This window comes from Scyliorhinus torazame, chromosome 1, assembly GCF_047496885.1.
Source record: "Scyliorhinus torazame isolate Kashiwa2021f chromosome 1, sScyTor2.1, whole genome shotgun sequence".
NCBI lineage: Eukaryota > Metazoa > Chordata > Chondrichthyes > Carcharhiniformes > Scyliorhinidae > Scyliorhinus > Scyliorhinus torazame.
Genome location: NC_092707.1, coordinates 80,341,557 through 80,364,655, shown reverse-complemented (window position 1 = coordinate 80,364,655; position 23,099 = coordinate 80,341,557). Strand labels below are relative to the sequence as shown.

The window sequence follows — 23,099 nt, the reverse complement described above, 5'->3', positions numbered from 1 at the left end:
CCTCGGACCTTGGGGGGGAGGGGTGTAATGACCTCCAGTTGGCATTATTGGTTGGCCAATTGGAGTATGAGCTCCCTGAATGATAGCTCATTGAGGGGGCCCATATAAGCACCTGTGTAGGCTTTGTGAGGCAGTCTTAAGTTGACTGGAATGCTAGCAGCACTGTTTGGAGCTGCTCTTGTATGTACGTTATTGCAAATAAGTACTGGTGTGGTGACGGAACCCCTGCCTCCTGTGGATTATTACACTATAGAAGGATTAACAGTAGTGTTGAATCCAAGTAGGAGAATTGTTAATAGTTTAATAAATGTGTTAAAGCTATCTCCAAGTCTGAACCTTCCTTTGTCAGAGTGCACATCAAAGAAGCAGCTTATGCTACGACAAGAGCATAACAAAACACAGCGGGGAATCGATCATGGGACCCTGGCGCTGTGAAGCCACAGTGCTATCCACTTGTGCTACCATGCTGCCCAAGAGGGGCTGCCACGAGGGGGATGGGTTTGCGCAGATGGTCTGACATTTGAGTGGAACAAAATTAAAATGTATCAGATCAGTAGTTATCTCGATTCCACTCTAATGGCTGCGTATGGGACTGGACATTTGTTTCACATTGACACTCTGGCTCAGACAAATGTGCGAACAACAAACGTGTGATAAACAGTTGGTTGCTAATGAACCGCCATAAGATAGCATTTACCTTCTCCGTCGTCTTTTCTCTTCCTTTCTTTTCCTTTTTGGGCTTGTTGAACTGAAGGAGAGAACAGCTTATTATATTTCTTTTCCAGTGGGTGAACAAATTAAAAGGCAGCAACTATTAATTTGGATTAATAAAGCTCTCTACCTGTGGCGTCGTTTCTTTGTGGAGGCTGGTTCTGACCTGCAGGTAACGAAAGGTTGGGTTAGGATGTGAATAAATGCAGACACTTTGCATTTGTACATATTCAGTTCTCAATTTTTCTTCTCTTGAGATGCATGTAAATAAGCAATTATGTCTAATTAACAAAAATGTAAATGAAAGGGAACTTCACTCAGTAGATTAGACACCATGATTTTTCTTTGATTTTTAAATTAATTAAAAGAGGAGCTCTAATAAATATGAAGGTTGTGAGGGATGTTAAGACAAGGCGTATCATTGATTTCCTGTCAAAACAAAATCAAACAGTTCTGGCAAATTCAAATTAACTTTAACCTCTAATTGTTCCCTGTTGATTTATATCTATGAGTGTTCTTTTTGTTTAAGTGGATGGTGACTATAACATTAATCAGGGATTATGGATATGGAAAGTCAGTGAATCCAAAAGAGACAATATGAACTGTTCCAAAAGATTTGACCCTGTCTCCTTTAGCTCTGAAGTAGCTGCAACTCCCAGAACTCAACATCGGCACCAACGTAAACGGGAACCTAAAGGTCTTTCATAGGCATGTTAACAGTAAAAGAGCAGTGGTGGGGTCTATTATGGTGGGGACAATGCTAGGGACCAGGGTTCAAGTCCAACCTTGGGTCACTGTCTGTGTGGAGTTTGTATGTTCTCCCCGTGTCTGCGTGGGTTTCTTACAGGTGCTTTGGTTTTCTCCCGCAATCCAAAGATGTGCAGATTAGGTGGATTGGCCATGATCAATGGACGGTATTACAGGGTTAGAGTGGGGACATGGCCTCGGTAGAATGCTCTTTTGGAGGGTCAGACACGATGGGCCAAATGGTTTCCTTCAGCACTGTAGGAATTCTCTGATATGCACTAAAATAGAGAACTATTGGTGACAGCGGAAGGCCTGGTTGAGGTACTAAAAAAGACTTTGCATCAGTGTTCATCAGCCAAAGCTAGGGTAAACTAGAAGGTTGTGGTGACGCCGGGCAAGATAAAAATAGACAAAGAAATGTCATACTGAAAAGAAAAGAAAATCTAAAAATAATTTGTTTCCATATTCTCTTGATTAAATTCTGTCTCTAAAATTGGACAATAGTGTTGGACTGATAAAATGGTAGCAGCTGATCATGTGATGATCGTACTGGAAGATTCTGAGTAGTTCCAATGGACAAAGGCTAACTCATCATCCTCTGCATTCTATGAATATTCCAGCCAAGCCAACACAATGGACTAGTAGACAAGATGTCTGCCCCAGCCAGCTGAGGACAAAGGTAGAGCTATTATGACTCCCCAACACTGTGCTAATGGCTCCACAGTTACCTGCTTAAAATACAATGGGTTAAAATGAGAGCTGAATGGCTCAACCTAAAAAACTATCCTGTCACATGACCGGGTCTTGGGCTGTTTGAATTGCTTTCCTTACACAGCTTTTGGGTTCTGTCTTCAGTTGCTGTTTAACCTCAGAAGAGAAACAAAACTCCATGCCTCTTTCTGCTCTATTCCAGACAAGCAGCAGCAGAACCAGAGTACTGTCCAGGTTTAAATTTGCCTGGCCCCATCTGCACTGTTTTCTAAAGGAACCTATGAACTTCTGTACCAGTGCCTACTGGACTAAATAACCACAATGCGCCCATCTCATTCGTCAGAGTCATCTCTGCTAGAAAAGTGGTTTATCCAGCATCAATCTTCAACCTGTTGATTCTGAGAGATTATACTACTGCACTTTTATTCTGAACTCCCACAAAACAAAAAATTCTTCCCTATGTATCCCCGGTAGGTTCTGTCAACCAGTCACTCATTTTATAAAACCTGCTGTAAACCCTGCCAATGTGAGATCGCACCTGTGGAGGTTGGGGGGGGGGGGGGGGATGCAGAATTCCCTACATTGGGGGCTGATACAATGGGGAGGCTTGCTAAGTCGATCTAAATGCATGTTACTGGGGTGCCTGAATTTTCATGGCGGGAAACCCATTATGCCGTTGTGTGTGTGCGTGTGTGTGTGTGTGTGTGTGTGTGTGGGAGGGGTGGAGGGGGGCGGTGGGCACAATCTCAACAGGAGATCTCATCAGCATAAAAGTGCTTTGGCACTCCCCTTTGATTTTCCGTCATCTCCACTATTCATACCATCCGAAAACAGGGGTGGAAAACCACCACTATTAGTTTTGTCGGCAAAATTGAAGCCCGTGAGATAAAAGGGGCAGCAGCAAGAATGTGAAATTAGAGGTGTGGAGAGAGGTATACAGTGATATTCCATGGAGAGCTGTGCTTGGAGAACTGTTGTTTTTCATGTAAATTAATGACTGGACTTAATGTTTAAATTTTTAAATTTGAAGACTGTATGAACCCTGGAAGTGTGTGAAACACTGAGGAAAGTAATAATATACTTTAAGAGGGCATAGACTGGTGGAATAGGCAGACACATGACAAATTAAGGGTGTGATTCAGCGGTCTAATCACACCCAACAGTGTCGGAAGGAGGCTGTTGAATCTTGCGAGAGGCCTCTCTCAAGATTTGTGATGTTTGAAGGGCCGGCATGGGGGCACGGTGGTTAGCACTGCTGCCTTGCAGCTCCAGGATCCCAGATTCAATTCCGGCCTCTGGTGACTGAGTGGAGTTTGCACTTTCTCCCAGTGTCTGCGTGGGTTTCCACCGGGTGCTCCGGTTTCCATCCACTGTCCAAAGATGCGCAGGTTAGGTGGATTGGCCATGCTAAATTGCCCTTAGTGTCCAAAAGGTTAGGTGGTGTTGCTGGATTATGGGGATAGAGTTTGGCATGGGTTTAAGTAGGGTGCTCTTTCCAATGGCCCCCTTCTGCACTATAAATTCTATGATTCAATGAAATTGGGATGGCACAGTGGTCAGTACTGCTACCTCACGGCGCAGAGGACCCGGGTTCGATCCCTGCCCGTGGTCACTGTCCATGTGCAGTTTGCATATTTTCCCGTGTCTGTGTGGGTGTCACCAGATCCTACCCTCACTGGTCTTGATCCAGATCAGCTATTTAAATGAGCCGCATATGTTTGCCGGATTCGCCCAGCCCCCAGGACTTACTGGCCATGCCTGGGAGACCTTGCTGCGGCGGCGTCAAGTACTGGCCGATACAAACATGGACTCGGCCCCACTGCACCTGAGGGGGGGGGGGGGGTCCCCAGGCCATTTGAGGCTGCCAGGTGATCAGGGATAGGGCAGGGTGGCACCCTGTCTCTCCCCCTGGCACCTGGGTACTTTGACACTGTCAGGCTGGTACCCTGGTTGGCACTGCCAGGGGTCGGGCTCAGGCGAGCCTTATCAGGTAGTGGAGGGGCGAGGGAGGGTTCTTGATGGCCTCCCCAGGGTTGGGTAGGTGAAAGGGGGTGGAGGGCAAAAACACGGATGGGGCCTGAAAGGGGGAGGGCAAACATCGGGGCTGCTGATCTGCGAGGAGCCTTCTGCTGGCCAGATTCATCTTGCCAGTGGGAAATCTCTCTAAGTGTGGCCTCGGCAGAGAGAATCTCCCCAAGCCCAAACAAAAAACGGCCAAGTGCAGCTGAATATAGAAACACCCTGCTAAATGCGCCATTCAGCAGACTTTCACTTAAGTCTGCTGAATCGTGCCCGAATCTCAAATCAGAGACGTGTGAGGTGTTAAGTTGTGGTAGAAAAAATAAAGTGAGATTGTATGGACTAAATAGTACAATTCTAAAGAGGGTTCAAGAACCAGTAGACCTGGGTATGTTTGTGCACAAATCTTCAGAAGTGATGGAACAGATGAACAAAGAATATGTAAAACAAATGAGATCTTGAACTTTATAATTAGAAGCAAAAAATGAAAAAGCCATGAAATTATGATAAATTAAATGAAACACTCGTTCAGCCCCTGCTAGAGTACTGTGCCCAAATGTGGCGCGGCATTTTAGGAAGGATGTGAAGGCTTGGAGTAGATACGCAAGAGGAATCCGAGTCATGTCGACAGACTGGAAAGGTTCCTTGTGGCAGACATGGCGAAGATACAATTTGCTAGGGGTGTTGAAAGTAATGATGGATTTAGATTGAGTAAATAAAGAGAAGCTGTTACTAGTGTCTGTAATGAGGGGGCACAGATTGACAAAAGAACCAGAGGTGACATGAGGAAAACTGTTTTTGCACCACGGATGTTTAGTATTTGGAATGCACTTCCTGATAGCGTGGTGGATACAGATTCAATAGTAGCCTTCGAAAGGGAATTTAATAAATACGAGGAAAAAATTTGCAGGAATATGGGGAAAGATGGGGAATTGGAATTGACTTGATTGCTTTCCGAAAGAGCCACACAGGCTCAGTGGAACAGATGGCCTCCTTCCGTACTGTACTATTCTTTGATTCTATGTTTAGTATGTCGAGGGGATTTTGTAATATGCACTAGCCGTGGGTGGGGCCTTCACTGTTATTTCAGATTCAGAAAGTTACCCATTTTATGTTTCTGTAAAGTTAAGAAAAAATAGTTTTTGTCAATGCATTATTTAATGCTTGACTGATGTTTCCCATCTCAAACCAATAGACAGCCCTTTGGTATTATGCCTATCGCGCTGACTGAATAATTTTGTATGGTAATGTGCAATGTATAAAGTGCTGGAACGTAAGTCCAACATGTTCCTCTTGTCTAGTGAGTTCCTTATCTCAGTTCTTCCACCAGGTTCTGAACAGACGCCAGAGCCCTCCAATTTAGGATTTCGAGCAGCTGGTTTTAAAATGGTCTGGGCTTCAGTCACTTGCAGAGTCCCAAATTGTCCAGAGTCCAAAGAGATCAAAGGATGTCAGGGAAAAGGAGGAATGGAGTAAATAAATAGAAAATAACCATCCTGGGGAAAGAGACGACTGAGAAATATACAACTTCGGACCAGACTGGAAAAAATTATTTTGTCCTCAACATCATCACTTATGGTCCCAACAATGGTGACTTCATATGGCCAGCAGAATATCTCGCAACTGATTCATTTTGTTTTAACATGTGTGATAAAAGTGTTCATTTTGTTTTACCTATTTCTTTTGTGCTTCTTGGAGCTTTTCTTTTTCTTCTTTCTTGCTGGGGCTGGACTGTAGGAAGGGGACCTGGAATAATACAGCAGAAATAATTGGCATAACCACGGGGAACATGCTTTGCAAATTCCATCAGGTTTGCTTTACAAAATAAAACAATCACGTCCATTTTTAGAAAAAAACATCCTTTCACTGCGCATGTTCAAATTTCACTAAAGAGTTAATTTATTTGAGAGGGGTGAGGGAGGGAAACAACTTAAGCCCCTTCCAGAATAAAACTATCCTTGATTGTATTTAAAAAAAAAATATTCTCCTTTTTCACATTTTCTTCCAAATTTACACCCAATAATAAACAATAATCAGTAACGAATGTAATGTCAATCTCCATATCAATAACAACAATCCCATCCTCCCACCAAACCCCCAAACATTAGCCCACATGTTAACATAAACAAATAACAAAAATGAATCAGGAGTCACCCATAGTCACCATTAACACATACAGTTCCTCTCCCCCCAACCCTCCCAGCCAGCCCCCCCAATGTTCGATGTGATCCAATTCTCGAAAGTGCATAATGAATAACGCCCATGAATTGTAGAATCCCTCCATCCTTCCCCTCAGTTCAAATTTGACCTTTTCAAGTGTCAAGAATTCCAGCAGGTCCCCCCGCCACGCCAGGGCACAGGGTGGAGAGGTTGATCTCCACCCTAACAGGATCCGCCTTTGGGAGATCAACGAGGTGAAGGCACCAAACACCTGCCTCTGCACCCGTTTCCAACCCTGGCTGATCCGACACCCCGAATATGGCCTCCCGAGGGCCCGGGTCCATCTTGATTGCATTTTAACATGAGACCAATCTACTGGAGTGAGAAAACGGTAAATGAGCACATTCCAGGTTCTCTTTATCGTGGCACACTTATTAACTTGTTATCTTCTAATTCATATCTGTTAAAGTCAAGCTATGTCCAATGCTCAAGAAGCCTGACATCATCCAGGACAAAGCGGCCGGCTTGATTGGCTCCCCATTCACCACATCTAACAGCCACTCCCTCCACCACCGACGCACAGTGACAGTCGTGTGCACTATCGAAAAGATGCACCGCAGGAACTCCGCAAGGCTCTTTCGACTTCACCTTCAAAACCCGTAGCCTCTACCATCTAAAAGGACAAGGGCAGTGGACACATGGGAACACCATTATCTGGAAGCTCGCCTCCCAGCCCACACCATCCTGATATTGCCGTTCCCTCACTGTCACTGGGTCAATATCCTGGAACTCCCTCTCTAACAGCTTTGTGGCTGTAGCTCACCAAATGGATGGCTGCAGCGGTTCAAAAAGGCAGATCACCCCCACCTTCTCAAGGCAGATTGGGGATGGGCAATAAATGTTGGACTAGCCCACATCCCATGAAATAATTTTAAAAACAAATCACTGACATAAGACATTTCGTCTGATGTGAACCTATCCTACTGGGTTTGAAATTAGGAAAGATTCTTCAACCAAAAAGTATCATCTCTCTTTCAAGCACTAAGTGCATTCCAATCACTCAAGCATATGATTTCACTGCCCTTACCTCTCTTTGATGTGGGCAACGTTTACAGACATTGGGGTTTCACCACTTAGGCCACAGAAGCGTGAAAGGATATGAATGGTTCAAAGCTGCAGACGGTTTTTTACAGGCTGTCAATCACAGATCACTACTGGAAAGCAATGAATGGCCTGCAGATGATGGATCTGTGGGAGCCTGACGCAGGCGCAGCTGCTGTTCTTGGAGGAATGGACACATGGAGCAGCAAGATAAGTATTGCAGCTATAATGCTTCCCACTGCCCCTGTATGGACAGCTCTCCAGCTTCCAGACAGGGGTCCCTTTTATGGGTTGGGGGGGCTCTGTGTGTGTGTGTGGGGGGGGGGGGCGGGAGTATGTGTGTGGGGAGAATCTGTGAAAGTGGTTCATTTAGGCAGGGAGCCCCTATGGCGGAGTCCCCTAATTACCAAGGGACCCTATGGGGGTCCCCATTACTGGGGTCCCCGTGGGGTCCCCCCCTATTATAGGGGTCTCTGGGGGAGGTTCTTCTATTTCAAGGGTCCCTGTGGGGTTCCTCCATAACAGGGACCCCTGTGGGGGGGGGGGGGGGGGGGGGAGGGAGGAGAGGGGAGAGAGGTGTGGGGGTGATCTGCTAGATGAAGCGGGGGCAGACAGTGCATTGTTGGGCAGGGTAGCTGTCGGATTGGCTTGGATGGTTTACACCAGCATGGCCTGGCATGATGGAACTTGTGGTGGGCCAAAGGGGCAACCAGGATGGAGGATCCCACCCGTTATCTTCTTCTGAAGAGTCGTATTCAACTCTCTCAACTGATGATGCCAGACCTGCTGAGTACTTCCTGCACTTTTGATTTTTATTTCAGAGTGCAACTATTCGCTGTATTTTGGCTTGTATCCATTTACCCCATCCCCTTTTCACTGTCCCCGATCCATCTCTTGATGTAGCTACATTCCCTTTACTGCTGCATGGCACAACTGAGCATCAGCATGTGCTATATTACCAAACTTTTCTAAGAATCCATGTCCTGAGGTGTTCACCCATTCCTTTATCTATACAGTTCTATCAAACAATTTGCTCCAGTTATTCAAATCCATCTCCTTTTAGTAACTCTGTGTTGGATGCACAAGATTTAGATCGTGGGTGGAATTTTCCCATAATTTGTCATAGTATCAGGCTCTAACTGAAACCCGGTGTGTATCTCTCCAGATGCACTGCTGAGTTTCCGGACCAGATCTTGAGCCACTCTGACAAATAAAACTCTGGGTGCATGGTTTACGCCATCAGTCTGGCAGGGGAGGGCCTGATAGACACGACAAGGCCGGCTCCACAGAGATCAAAGAAACATAGAAACAACGAAAATAGGAGCAGGAGGAGGCTATTCGGCCCTTCGAGCCTGTTCACCATTCATTATGATCATGGCTAATAATCCAAATCAAAAACCTAATCCCGCTTTCCCCCATATACTTTGATCTACCTAAGTACTATATCTAACTGCTCTTGAAAATATGCAATGTTTTGGCCTCAACTACTTCCTGTGATAACAAATTCTACAGGCTCACCGCTCTCTGGTTGAAGAAAATTCTTTTATCTCAGTCATGATGGTGGGGCAGGCAATAAACAAAGAAATAACTGATGCATGTAGAAATGGTACAGCAGTTATCATGGGGGATTTTAATCTACATGTTGATTGGTTGAACCAGGTCGTTCAAGGCAGCCTTGAGGAGGAGTTTATAGAATGTATCCGCAATAGTTTCCTCGAACAGTATGTAATGGAACCTACGAGGGAACAAGCGGTCCTAGATCTGGTCCTCTGTAATGAGACAGGATTGATTCAGGATCTCATAGTTAGGGATCCTCTCGGAAGGAGCGATCACAATATGGTGGAAATTAAAATACAGATGGAGGGTGAGAAGGTAAAATCAAGCACTAGTGTTTTGTGCTTAAACACAGGAGATTACAATGGGATGCGAGAAGAACTAGCGAAGGTAGACTGGGAGCAAAGACTTTATGGTGAAACAGTTGAGGAACAGTGGAGAACCTTCCAAGTGATTTTTCACAGTGCCCAGCAAAGGTTTATACCAACAAAAAGGAAGGACGGTAACAACAGGGAAAATCGACCGTGGATATCTAAGAAAATAAGGGAGAGTATCAAATTGAAGGAAAAAAACATACAAAGTAGCAAAGATCAGTGGGAGACTAGAGGACTGGGAAATCTTTAGGGGGCAACAGAAAGCTACTAAAAAAGCTATAAAGAGTAAGATAGATTATGAGAGTAAACTTGCTCAGAATATAAAAACAGATAGTAAAAGTTTCTACAAATACATAAAACAAAAAAGAGTGGCTAAGGTAAATATTGGTCCTTTAGAGGATGAGAAGGGAGATTTAATAATGGGAGATGAGGAAATGGCTGAGGAACTGAACAGGTTTTTTGGGTCGGTCTTCACAGTGGAAGACACAAATAGCATGCCAGTGACTGATGGAAATGAGGCTATGACAGGTGAGGACCTTGAGAGCATTGATATCACCAAGGAGGTAGTGATGGGCAAGCTAATGGGGCTAAAGGTAGACAAGTCTCCTGGCCCTGATGGAATGCATCCCAGAGTGCTAAAAGAGATGGCTAGGGAAATTGCAAATGCACAAGTGATAATTTACCAAAATTCACTAGACTCTGGGGTGGTCCCGGTGGATTGGAAATTAGCAAACGTGACACCACTGTTTAAAAAAGGAGGTAGGCAGAAAGTGGGTAATTATAGGCCAGTGAGCTTAACTTCGGTAGTAGGGAGGATGCTGGAATCTATCATCAAGGAAGAAATAGCGAGGCATCTGGATGGAAATTGTCCCATTGGACAGACGCAGCATGGGTTCATAAAGGGCAGGTCGTGCCTAACTAATTTAGTGGAATTTTTTGAGGACATTAACAGTGCGGTAGATAACGGGGAGCCAATGGATGTGGTATATCTGGATTTCCAGAAAGCCTTTGACAAGGTGCAACACAAAAGGTTGTTGCATAAGATAAAGATGCATGGCATTAAGGGGAAAGTAGTAGCATGGATAGAGGATTGGTTAATTAATAGAAAGCAAAGAGTGGGGATTAATGGGTGTTTCTCTGGTTGGCAATCAGTAGCTAGTGGTGTCTCTCAGGGATCAGTGTTGGGCCCACAACTGTTCACAATTTACATAGATGATTTGGAGTTGGGGACCAAGGGCAATGTGTCCAAGTTTGCAGACGACACTAAGATAAGTGGTAAAGCAAAAAGTGCAGAGGATACTGGAAGTCTGCAGAGGGATTTGGATAGGCTAAGTGAATGGGCTAGGGTCTGGCAGATGGAATACAATGTTGACAAATGTGAGGTTATCCATTTTGGTAGGAATAACAGCAAAAGGGATTATTATTTAAATGATAAAATATTAAAACATGCTGCTGTGCAGAGAGACCTGGGTGTGCTAGTGCATGAGTCGCAGAAAGTTGGTTTTCAGGTGCAACAGGTGATTAAGAAGGCAAATGAAATTTTGTCCTTCATTGCTAGAGGGATGGAGTTTAAGACTAGGGAGGTTATGCTGCAATTGTATAAGGTGTTAGTGAGGCCACACCTGGAGTATTGTGTTCAGTTTTGGTCTCCTTACTTGAGAAAGGACGTACTGGCACTGGAGGGTGTGCAGAGGAGATTCACTAGGTTAATCCCAGAGCTGAAGGGGTTGGATTACGAGGAGAGGTTGAGTAGACTGGAACTGTACTCGTTGGAATTTAGAAGGATGAGGGGGGATCTTATAGAAACATATAAGATTATGAAGGGAATAGATAGGATAGATGCGGGCAGGTTGTTTCCACTGGAGGGTGAAAGCAGAACTAGGGGGCATAGCCTCAAAATAAGGGGAAGTAGATTTAGGATTGAGTTTAGGAGGAACTTCTTCACCCAAAGGGTTGTGAATCTATGGAATCCCTTGCCCAGTGAAGCAGTAGAGGCTCCTTCATTAAATGTTTTTAAGATAAAGATAGATAGTTTTTTGAAGAATAAGGGATTAAGGGTTATGGTGTTCGGGCCGGAAAGTGGAGCTGAGTCCACAAAAGATCAGCCATGATCTCATTGAATGGTGGAGCAGGCTCGAGGGGCCAGATGGCCTACTCCTGCTCCTAGTTCTTATGTTCTTATGAATGGTCTACCCGTATCCTCAGACTGTGACCCCTGGTTCTGCACACATCCGCCATCATGAACATCCTTCTTGCATCTACACTGTCTCGTGCTTTTCAAATTTTATAAGTTTCTATGAGATCCTCCCTCATTCTTCTGAACTGCAGCGAATACAAGCCTAATCGATTCAGTCTCTCCTCATATGTCTGTCCTGCCATCCCAGGAATCAGTCTGGTAAACCTTCGCTGCACACCCTCTAGAGCAAGAACATCATTCCTCAGATAAGGAGAACAAAACTGCACACAATATTCCAGGTGTGGACTCATCATGGTCCCGTATAATTGCAACAACACATCCCTGCTCCTGTACACGAATCCTCTCGCTGTGCAGGCCAACATACCATTTGCCTTCTTTACCGCCTGCTGTACCTGCATGCTTACCTTCAGTGACTGGTGTACGAGGACACCCAGATCTCATTGCACATTCCCCTCTCCTAATTTATGGCCATTCAGATAATAGTCTGCCTTCTCGATTTTACTACCAAAGTGGATAATCTTGCATTTCTTCAAATTATACTGCATCTGCCATTCATTTATCCACTCACCCAACTTATCCAAATCGTACTGGAGAATTTCTGCATCCTCCTCACAGCTCACCCTCCCACACAACTTGGTGTCATCTGCAAATTTGGAGATATTACGTTTTGTTTCCTCATCGAAATCATTAGCACATAACAGAACCCCCCCCCCGCCCAGAATTGGCCCGGAGACACATATAGCCAGTGAGGGATACAGGAGGCTGCAGGAAGACAGTGGAATGCGCGGTTCTTCCCTTCAAATGTTCCATCCTGCCACATTGCGTATGATGTAAAGAGACATTTTGGCTGACCATCTACTGAGAATATTAGCCTTTACCGAGATAGCTTGGGATAGAAAGAAGTGTGTCCCCTCAGGTAAACAAACACGCACCGTCTTCGCTTGTGCTCTGATTTCTTCTTCTTTTTCTTCCTTTTACTTGGAGGTGGCGGGGAATGAGCTGAATCACAGGATCTGCTGAAATAAGGAGGAGAGATCAGCAAGAATTAACTCTGCAGTTTACTGATATTTTAATAAGGATGCAGATCCAGAGAGGGACATCTTTCGTTTTCCTTTGGGGACTGAGAAAACCACAAAGGAGTCTTTTTTAGCCATATGCATTTCAAATGCTCCTAAGCTTCAGAAGCTCACCCTTAAGCAATGCATTAGAAAAGATCAGCTCTTGTACGAAAATTAAACAAATTGTGAGCTTTGTGAAATGCCGAATGAATGTTAATGCGCTATGAGAAAGTTTTAAACTGTTTTAGAAAGTTTTAGACAGAAAAGTATAAGGTGTCAAACATGTAGCTAACAATAAGGTGGCGCTGGCGTGCACAGAGCCACACATTCTTCACCTTTTGCAAGTTTAGTTGATCAGAAACAAATATATGGGGCTAGATTTTCAATTGTCAGTGAAAGTGGTGTAGGTGCTATTTGAAAATTGCATTCCCAGAGGGCAGAGCTAGGTCTCAACCATTAACAGAACATAATGGGATTTTCAAACAAATCAGTGGGAAGGAGAGAATGGGAAACCCCCTTGCTTCCACTTAAGAGCCAATGAAGGTCCTTAAGGAGCTTGGTAAGGGGCCTGTCAGGACCAAAATGGGAATTTCAATCTTTTTCCAGGACAAAGCCAGACAGTTTGGCGCATGTTAGTGCACAGCTGTTGGGGTCACTGTGAGGGCAAAGGGAAGCTTGTTTCCATCTGTCTTTTCTTGTGGAATTTTGATTGGTGCGAATGCTAGTCAGACATTTTCACTGACAATTATTGATCTGGTTTAATGTTAATTATAAAATTGTGTAGAAAGAACAGCACAGCAACCCAATTGGATTATGGCTATGTGTGATCCAGATTGTACCAGTTTGGGGAAAGACTTTATTTTGGCTCTATTTTGGCTTTCAGAGATTTAAACCGACAATTACTTTGGTTGAATTTTTCAGCCGTGTATTATTTATAATTCTGCCGTTCTTTACACAAAAAAACCCAATTTGAATTAATATTTAGGAAATCATATATGAGCACATTAACATATATCAATAACAACTGAGTTGTGATCTCTTTATAGGCTAAATATAAATAACATCTGCATTGCAGAAGAGAACAAGTGAGGGAATCAGCTGCTCTCAGTCATAGAACTGGACATTTCCCTGGGGACTATTCTTCACCATCCGGCAGCTCAGAGTGCTTTATGCTATCATGATCATTTTGATCTATAAATTTCAATTTGCCAATAATCATAATGTTCTGTTGCCAGGACCCATCTGCTCCACCAGACCCTGCGACTAAAACGTCTGCTCCTTTCAAACTCTCAAAGCGACTTGCAAACTCAAAGTAGTTCCCCAACAGCGAAATTATATTAATTTCAGTGTTTTTCGAACAGCAAATTGACTACAATCACACTCACAGTAACTCAGCTGAAAAGTGCTTTGAGCTGATGATGAAATAGTGAGAAAGCCCTTCATTGCAAAAAGTAGTATTTACGTCAAAATTGACAATTAAGGCAGCAAATGTTTGAAGTCACGATTACAGTAAACAATTGTAAAGAAATAGTACTGTCAACAGCTGAAGTGGGGGGATAGAAAATTAGACATTTTAATATGACGAGAAGCTGTTAAAGATTTTCATTTAGGTACATTTATAACTTATGTCTGCAAATATCAACAACTAGTGGCACATAAGTTTCTCAGAGTGGCAATCTCTAGTGGAGTGTCACTCTGGACTGATTTACCCACACTGTAATTCCTAAACCTCTGTCATGCCCAACCTTCCTCACTCAGGCTGGGTGAGACAGGAGCAGCGAAGCGCCGCCTTGCTGCATCGGCATGGAGTAACTGGGGTGCAGAGAGGTAAGAAACTTCCCCTTTTTATGGCACTGGCTACACTATGGCACTAGGGTCGGACCAGAGGGGTACGTCAGACCAGGAAGGGGGTTGGGTCAGATCAGGAGGGGGAGGGAGGGGGTTGGGTCAGGCGAAGAGGAAGGGGCGGGGTTGGGTCAGACCAGGAGTGGGAGGAGGGGGTGCGTTGAGTCAGACCAGGAGGGAGGGGCAGGGTTGGGTCAGACCAGGAGGGAGAGCGGGCAGGTTTGGGTCAGACCAGGAGGTAGGGGCAGGGTTGGGTCAGACCAGGAGGGAGAGCGGGCAGGTTTGGGTCAGACCAGGAGGGGAGGGGAAGGGGGATAGAACGATGGAATGGGGGTCAGATCGGATCAGGGGGGGATCAGTTCAGGAAGGGGCGAGTGTTGGACCAGGTGTAGGTGGAGAGGAGGATAGTCAGACCGGAGTGGTTGGGGAGGGATTTTGAACCGGGAAGGAGGGAGGTTGGATGGTCTGGTAGGGTTAGTTGGGGGGGGCAGGGGTTTAGTTGGCTAGTCAACTCAGGGGTGGGGGTGTTATGGTGAGTCCCTGGAGGGTGGTGTGTGTGCAGGGTGTCCCATGCAGGTCTTGTAGTTCCTCTGGAGTTAAAAGTGATTTTTTTTCCTTCTAACTTTTTCAAAGTAATTATCAGGGTAAAACTGGAATAACTATCAGAAGTTGGCGATTTAAATTGCCTTGATTGAAGGTTCCCAACCCAGTGCAACTGTCCAGAGGAGGTTAGCACTTCTGGGCAATTGCCGGGTAAACCCTTTCGTGCGAACGTCCTAGAGGAATTTCCCAGTTCACCGATGTGGGACCCTCTAATTGCGACACTGGGGAACCAGGAGGTTATATTTCTAAACAAATTTATCTGAAGAGTGCGTCACACAGAAAACCTCTCCCTGGACTAACGAGACAGCCCAGCATTCAAATGCAACATTTCTGTGCTGTTGTGAAGCCTATCTCCTTGGCCAGTGAAAAGTGCTGTGGCTCTGTGTTTCTATGAGAACATGCCTGGCACAATGGTTGTTAGACTGAGCAAGTACATGAGCACATTAGGATCAATGGTAACCAAGGGTGCAATTCCAGAGGGGGTTTTAATCTCGCTCACGTGCACATTTGTACGAGTGAGGGAATCAGCTGCTCTCAGTAATGCAACAGCTAACAGTGGAAACCATTAACATAGCTGGGTGAAGAAATCAAATGTCCAAGGTTTGTGGTCGCAAAACAGTGACACAACCCCTTAAATATAATCATGTACTACTTCTATACTCATTAACCTGGCAAAAAAAGGAAAATATTACAATAGCTGTTCAATACAATTGTATTTTGAATACATCAAATGCAGAAATCGGAATCATCAGTATCTGTCAATAGAATTGCTGCAGTATCCATTGCTTTAGGTTCTGCTTCTCCTGTCCATTTTAGTTTATTGAGCAGGTGCAACATCCCTCCTGTGTGTAGCTGTGTTGCCTTTTACTGTGGGTATTGCTGTTTGGGTTTGCCTGTCCTCAGCCTCTCAGAAGATGCACCATTTACAAACAGTCAATATCTGCAACTTGTTTCGACATTGATTGGAATTACCCACTCCGTGTCTCAAAGGAGTGGCTGAAATGTGACCTTCAGTGGCTGGATGACATCACCATTGAGCAGCCAGGCTAATGCTACTGTTTCATGTGAGTGTGGGAAAGCTCAGGATGGAGAATGGCCATAGCTGGAGTCTCAGTACCAGTCTCCATCACTGGCTGCAAAATAGCTCAGGTGCTGCTGAATTATGGTCATTACCTTCTTTCCAAAGGACACAAGTAAATGTGTTTACTTAACTTTGATTAGAATTTCAGTAAGGGCACTGGTGGCTCCGGAAAGCCTTCTGTATTGTGCAAAGAATGAAGGATAGAACTAGCAATGCCTTATTCAACACCTTATTCAATGCTTTTCGCAATCTCAGGATGTTCTAAGATGCTTTACAAAAACACTTTTGACATGTACATACTGTTTGAATGTAAGAATTGTGGTAAATAATTTGTACACATCAAGCTTTCACTAACAACAGTGTAATAATGACCAGTTAATCTGTTTTTAACAATGTTGGTTGAGGAATAAATATTGGCCAGGACATCAGGATGAATTCCCTGTTCTGTTTCACATTGTGCTAAGGAATCTTTTACTTCCACCTGAGAGGGCAGACAGGGCCTCACTTTAATGTCCCATCCAAAAGATGGTACATGTATCTGTAAATATAAATATCACCACAGTCCCAGGGGACCAGAAGCTGCTCTCCACTTTGAGAGCTGCCTGGTGGTGATTTACCCTGACGGTCACCACACCTCAGGTTAGGGGCAAGGTTGAGAAGGCGGTCTTGGCCGGTATGGGAATTGTTTGCATCGCTCCACATCATGAGAGTATTTCCAATAGTACAACACTCCCTCACTACGGCACTGTTTTGTCAGACTGGATTATGTGCTCAGGCATCTGGAGCGGGGATTAAACCCACAACTTCTGCTGAAAATGTTAAAATTGACGCTTAACCGAAGACATTTTTCTGTGAAAAAAGCCAATTATATTAGGCAAAGCAATTACATTTGATCCAAACAATGTTGGGTGTTTAACCTTGGGATGCAGTGCACTCTAATAAAAATGAATTCTGGTTCCTGGTATGTTTGATTGCACTACTCCATTTTTAAATTCAGTTTAATTTTGATTTTTTTCCCCCTTAATTTCTCCTTTTAGAGAACACTGACACTCCCCCTCCACTTCACCATCCATTCTGGTTAAGATATTGTGATGGTCCAATTAACTCCCTCCAGCTATATTCACCTTTTTACTAACAGTTTGAAAGCATAATACAGTGCCACAAGCTAGTCAGAGTAGGAATGTCAGGATAGAGAGGATGAATGCGTGGCTCGAGAGATGGTGCAAGAGGGAGGGATTCAAATTCCTGGGACATTGGAACCGGTTCTGGGGGAGGTGAGACCAGTACAAACCGGACGGTCTGCACCTGGGCAGGACTGGAACCGATGTCCTAGAGGGGGTGTTTGCTAGAGCTGTTGGGGAGATTTTAAACTAATGTGGCAGGGGGATGGGAACCGATGCAGGAAGTTGGAAGGTAGTAAAACAGGGACAGAAATAAAAGGCAGTAAGGGGGAAAGTGTAAGGGAGAGAAGCCATAGTCAAAAATCACAGTGCAAGGTACAGTGACTGAGGGGAGCTCAGTGAATAGGACCAGGAATACTAAAAGAAATAAAACGGGAAGTGAAAACATTAATGGTCAGCGACGCGGCAGGTTGCTACATGAAGATATGGGTTCAACGACAAGGAAAATTAGGAGAAAGGTTAAGAGGAAATATAACTTAGGAGAGGTTACTGATCGAGGTGTTAAGATTCCGAACAGAGGTAAAAAAAAGCCAACATAAGTGTACTTTACCTGAATGCTCGTAGTATTCGGAATAAGGTAAATGAGTTGATGGCGCAAATCATCGTGAATGACTATGATTTAGTGGCCATTACTGAAACATGGTTAAAGGATGGTCATGACTGGGAGTTAAATATCCGAGGGTATCAAACCTTTCGGAAGGACAGAGTGGATGGTAAGGGAGGTGGTGTAGCTCTGTTATTTAAGGATGACATCCGGGCAACAGTAAGGGATGACATCGGTGCTATGGAGGAGAGGGTTGAATCCATTTGGGTGGAAATCAGGAATAGTAGGCGAAAAAGTCACTGATAGGAGTAATCTATAGGCCTCCAAATAGTAACATTATGGTGGGGCAGGCAATAAACAAAGAAATAACTGATGCATGTAGAAATGGTACAGCAGTTATCATGGGGGATTTTAATCTACATGTTGATTGGTTTAACCAGGTCGGTCAAGGCAGCCTTGAGGAGGAGTTTAGAGAATGTATCCGCGATAGCTTCCTAGAACAGTATGTAATGGAACCTAATGGGAACAAGCGGTCCTAGATCTGGTCCTGTGTAATGAGACAGGATTGATTCAGGATCTCATAGTTAGGGATCCTCTCGGAAGGAGCGATCACAATATGGTGGAATTTAAAATACAGATGGAGGGTGAGAAGGTAAAATCAAGCACTAGTGTTTTGTGTTTAAACAAAGGAGATTACAATGGGATGAGAGAAGAACTAGCTAAGGTAGACTGGGAGCAAAGACTTTATGGTGAAACAGTTAGGAAACAGTGGAGAACCTTCCAAGTGATTTTTCACAGTGCTCAGCAAAGGTTTATACCAACAAAAAGGAAGGACGGTAAAAAGAGGGAAAATCGACCGTGGATATCTAAGGAAATAAAGGAAAGTATCAAATTGAAGGAAAAAGCATACAAAGTAGCAAAGATCAGTGGGAGACTAGAGGACTGGGAAATCTTCAGGGGGAAACAGAAATCTACTAAAAAAGCTATAAAGAAGAGTAAGATAGATTATGAGAGTAAACTTGCTCAGAATATAAAAACAGATAGTAAAGGTTTCTACAAATACATAAAGCAAAAAAGAGTGGCTAAGGTAAATATTGGTCCTTTAGAGGATGAGAAGGGAGATTTAATAATGGGAGATGAGGAAATGGCTGAGGAACTGAACAGTTTTTTTGGGATGGTCTTCACAGTGGAACACACAAATAACATGCCAGTGACTGATGGAAATGCGGCTATGACAGGTGAGGACCTTGAGAGGATTGATATCACCAAGGAGGTAGTGATGGGCAAGCTAATGGGGCTAAAGGTAGACAAGTCTCCTGGACCTGATGGAATGCATCCCAGAGTGCTAAAAGAGATGGCCAGGGAAATTGCAAATGCACTAGTGATAATTTACCAAAATTCACTAGACTCTGGGGTGGTCCCGGTGGATTGGAAATTAGCAAACGTGACACCACTGTTTAAAAAAGGAGGTAGGCAGAAAGCGGGTAATTATAGGCCAGTGAGCTTAACTTTGGTAGTAGGGAAGATGCTGGAATCTATCATCAAGGAAGAAATAGCGAGGCACCTGGATGGAAATTGTCCCCTTGGACAGACACAGCATGGGTTCATAAAGGGCAGGTCATGCATAACTAATTTAGTGGAATTTTTTGAGGACATTAACAGTGCGGTAGATAACGGGGAGCCAATGGATGTGGTATATCTGGATTTCCAGAAAGCCTTTGACAAGGTGCCACACAAAAGGTTGCTGCATTAGATAAAGATGCATGGCATTAAAGGGAAAGTAGTAGCATGGATAGAGGATTGGTTAATTAATAGAAAGCAAAGAGTGGGGATTAATGGGTGTTTCTCTGGTTGGCAATCAGTAGCTAGTGGTGTCCCTCAGGGATCAGTGTTGGACCCACAACTGTTCACAATTTACATCGATGATTTGGAGTTGGGAACCAAGGGCAATGTGTCCAAGTTTGCAGACGACACTAAGATAAGTGGTAAAGCAAAAAGTGCAGAGGATACTGGAAGTCTGCAGAGGGATTTGGATAGGCTAAGTGAATGGGCTAGGGTCTGGCAGATGGAGTACAATGTTGACAAATGTGAGGTTATCCATTTTGGTAGGAATAACAGCAAAAGGGATTATTATTTAAATGATAAAATATTAAAACATGCTGCTGTGCAGAGAGACCTGGGTGTGCTAGTGCATGAGTCACAAAAAGTTGGTTTACAGGTGCAACAGGGGATTAAGAAGGCAAATGGAATTTTGTCCTACTCCTGCTCCTAGTTCTTATATTCTTATAACAACAGGTGGCAAAGAAACAATAAAAACTGTGGCGATCTCAATTGGTAGCAGTTAACATGAGGTGGTGAAACAACCCTAGATTTGCTCCAGTGTCTTAAGAGGTAATTCTATCCCATGCTAGGGTGGTAAGCTCCACAGATCAGAAATGTTACAGATTAGATCTCCATGGGACAATTTATTCATCAACATTGTAAATTCACTTCATACTCCGCTGATGTCTCGATGGACACGATCAACCCAACTCAAGCGCAAGACCATAGCCAGGGAAAGGGTTGGCCCACTCGAGGACAGGGGAACCAGAGGAAATGGGCGAGGTACTAAAGGAGTACTTTGCATCAGTATTCACCAAAGAGAAGGACTTGGTGGATGATGAGTCAGGGGAAGGGTGTGTAGATAGTTTGAGTCACATTGAGATCAAAAAAGAGATGTTGGGCGTCTTGAAAAACATTAAGGTAAATGAGTACCCAGTGCTTGATGGGATCTACCCCAGACTATTGAGGGAGGCAAGAGAGGAAATTGCTGGGGCCTTGACAAAAATCTTTGTATTCTCACTGGCTACAGGTGAGGTCCCAGAGGTTTGGAGAATAGCTATTATTGTTCCTTTGTTTAAGAAGGATGGCAAGGATTACCCAGACTCGATGGGCCGAAAGGCCTCATTCTGCACTAGAGGATTCTATGATAATCTAGGAAATTACAGGCCATGAGCCTTACATCAGTGGTAGGGAAATTATTGGAGATTATTCTACGAGACAGGATTTACTCCCATTTGGAAGCAGGTGAACATTTTCGTGAGAGGCAGCATGGTTTTGTTCTAATAATAATAATCTTTATTAGTGTCACAAGTAGGCTTACATTTACACTGCAATGAAGTTACTGTGAAAATCCCCTAGTCGCCACACCATGGCGCCTGTTCGGGTACATTGAGGGAGAATTCAGAATGTCCAATTCACCTAACAAGCACGTCTTTCGGGGCTTGTGGGAGGAAACCGGAGCACCCGGACGAAACCCACGCAGATACGGGGCGAATGTGCAGGATCCACACAGACAGTGACCCAAGCCGGGAATCGAACCTGGATCCCTGGAGCTGTGAAGCAATAGTGCTAACCACTGTGCTACAGTGAAGGGGAGGTTGTGTCTCACTGACTTGATCGAGTTTTTCAAGGAAGAAACAAAGGTGATTGATGAAGGTAGGACAGTGGATGTTGTCTACGTGGACTTCAGTAAGGCCTTTGACAAAGTCGCTCATGGCAGACTGGTACAGAAGGTGAAGTCACATGGGATCAGCGGTGAGCTGGCAAGGTGGATATAGAACTGGCTAGGTCATAGAAGACACAGGATAGCAGTGGAAGGATGCTTTTCTGAATGGACAGCTGTGACTAGCGATGTTCCACAGGGATCAGTGCTGGGACCTTTGCTGTTTGTAGTATATATAAATGACTTGCAGCAAAATGTAACTAGTCTGATTAGTAAGTTTGTAGATAACTCAAAGGTTGGTGGAATTGCAGCTAGTGATGAGGACTGTCAGAGGATACAGCAGGATATAGATCGGTTGGAGGCTTAGGCGAAGAGATGGCAGATGAAGTTTAATCTGGACAAATGTGAGGTAATGCATTTTGAAGATGTAATACAGGTGGTAAATATACAGTAAATGGCAGAACCTTTCAGAGTATTGACAGACAGAGGGATCTGGGTGTATAGATCCACAGGTCACTGAAAGTGGCAACACATGTGGTAGTCAAGAAGGCTTATGGCATGCTTACCTTCATCAGTCGGAGCAATGAGTATAAAAACTGGCAGTCATGCTGCAGCTGTATAGAACATTAGTTAGGCCACACTTGGAATATAGTGTTCAATTCTGCTTGTCACAGTACCAGAGGATTGGAGGCTTTGGTGAGGGTACAAAAGAGTTTTACAGGGATGTTGCCTGGTATGGAGGGCATTAGTTATGAGGAGTGGTTGGATAAACTTGTTTGTTCTCACTGGAACGACGAAGGTTGAGAGGCGACCTGATAAAAGTCTACAAAATTATGAGTGCTATGGACAGAGTGGATAGTCAGAAGCTTTTTCCTAGGGTGGAAGAGTCAATTACTAGGAGTCATATGCTTAAGGTGCGAGGGGCAATGTTTAGAGGAGATGTACGAGGGAAGTTTTTTACACACAGGGTAGTGGGTGCCAGGAACTCGCTGCCAGAGGAGGTGATGGAAGCAGGCACAATAATGACGTTTAAGGGGCATCTTGAAAAATACATGAATAGGATGGGAATAGAGGAATATGGACCCCGGAAGTGTAGAAGGTTTTAGGTTAGACAGGCAGCATGGTCGGCACAGCCTTGGAGGGCCGAAGGGCCTGTTCCTGTGCTGTACCTGAGGAGGTTGCTGCAGAGGTGGACATGGTTATTGGTGGGAGGGGAAGAAGCCTTCCATGGACCACAAAGCACCCAAGTAAAGGGCTCCCTCCCCGAGACATCTGGGAGGCCACCAAGATTTACCAGGTGATGTCCCCACGCAGTGGAGGGATCATCACTGCTGGTAAAATGCAAGAAGCTACGGAAAGAGGTCCTGAGTGGTTCAATTGGCCTGTGGATTGAAGGGTCATCCCCTACCTAAGGCTGTTTAGCACAGGGCTAAATCGCTGGCTTTGAAAGCAGACCAAGGCAGGCCAGCAGCACGGTTCAATTCCCATAATAGCCTCCCCGAACAGGCGCCAGAATGTGGTGACTAGGGGCTTTTCACAGTAACTTCATTTGAAGCCTACTCGTGACATTAAACGATTTTAATTCATTCATTTCATTCACCTTCCCTGAAGCTGATAAAGGAGCATGGCAGTGGGAAGACAACGGGCACTCCACCCCGTTTCTTCGCTCACCATTTTACAGGCCATCGATCACTGCCCCCCTCACCCCCAGTACTCCCACCTTCCACAG

At 44.5% G+C, this 23,099-nt stretch overlaps 1 protein-coding gene across 4 annotated transcripts in view; it reads right to left on the bottom strand.

The window, feature by feature from the left end:
- Window positions 1–23,099, bottom strand: part of srrm4 (serine/arginine repetitive matrix 4) — a 668,971-nt gene that overhangs the window by 99,380 nt on the left and 546,492 nt on the right. The window contains exons 3-6 of one of the 4 annotated variants that reach the window (XM_072497014.1): window positions 12,453–12,590; window positions 5,863–5,934; window positions 842–877; window positions 698–748 (exon numbers count right to left, since the gene is read on the bottom strand). In XM_072497014.1, coding sequence (XP_072353115.1) covers window positions 698–748; window positions 842–877; window positions 5,863–5,934; window positions 12,453–12,590 — 297 coding nt within the window. The remainder of the gene's footprint in view (window positions 1–697; window positions 749–841; window positions 878–5,862; window positions 5,935–12,452; window positions 12,591–23,099) is intronic. The other 3 variants (XM_072497020.1, XM_072497038.1, XM_072497030.1) reach the window with 3 other exon arrangements.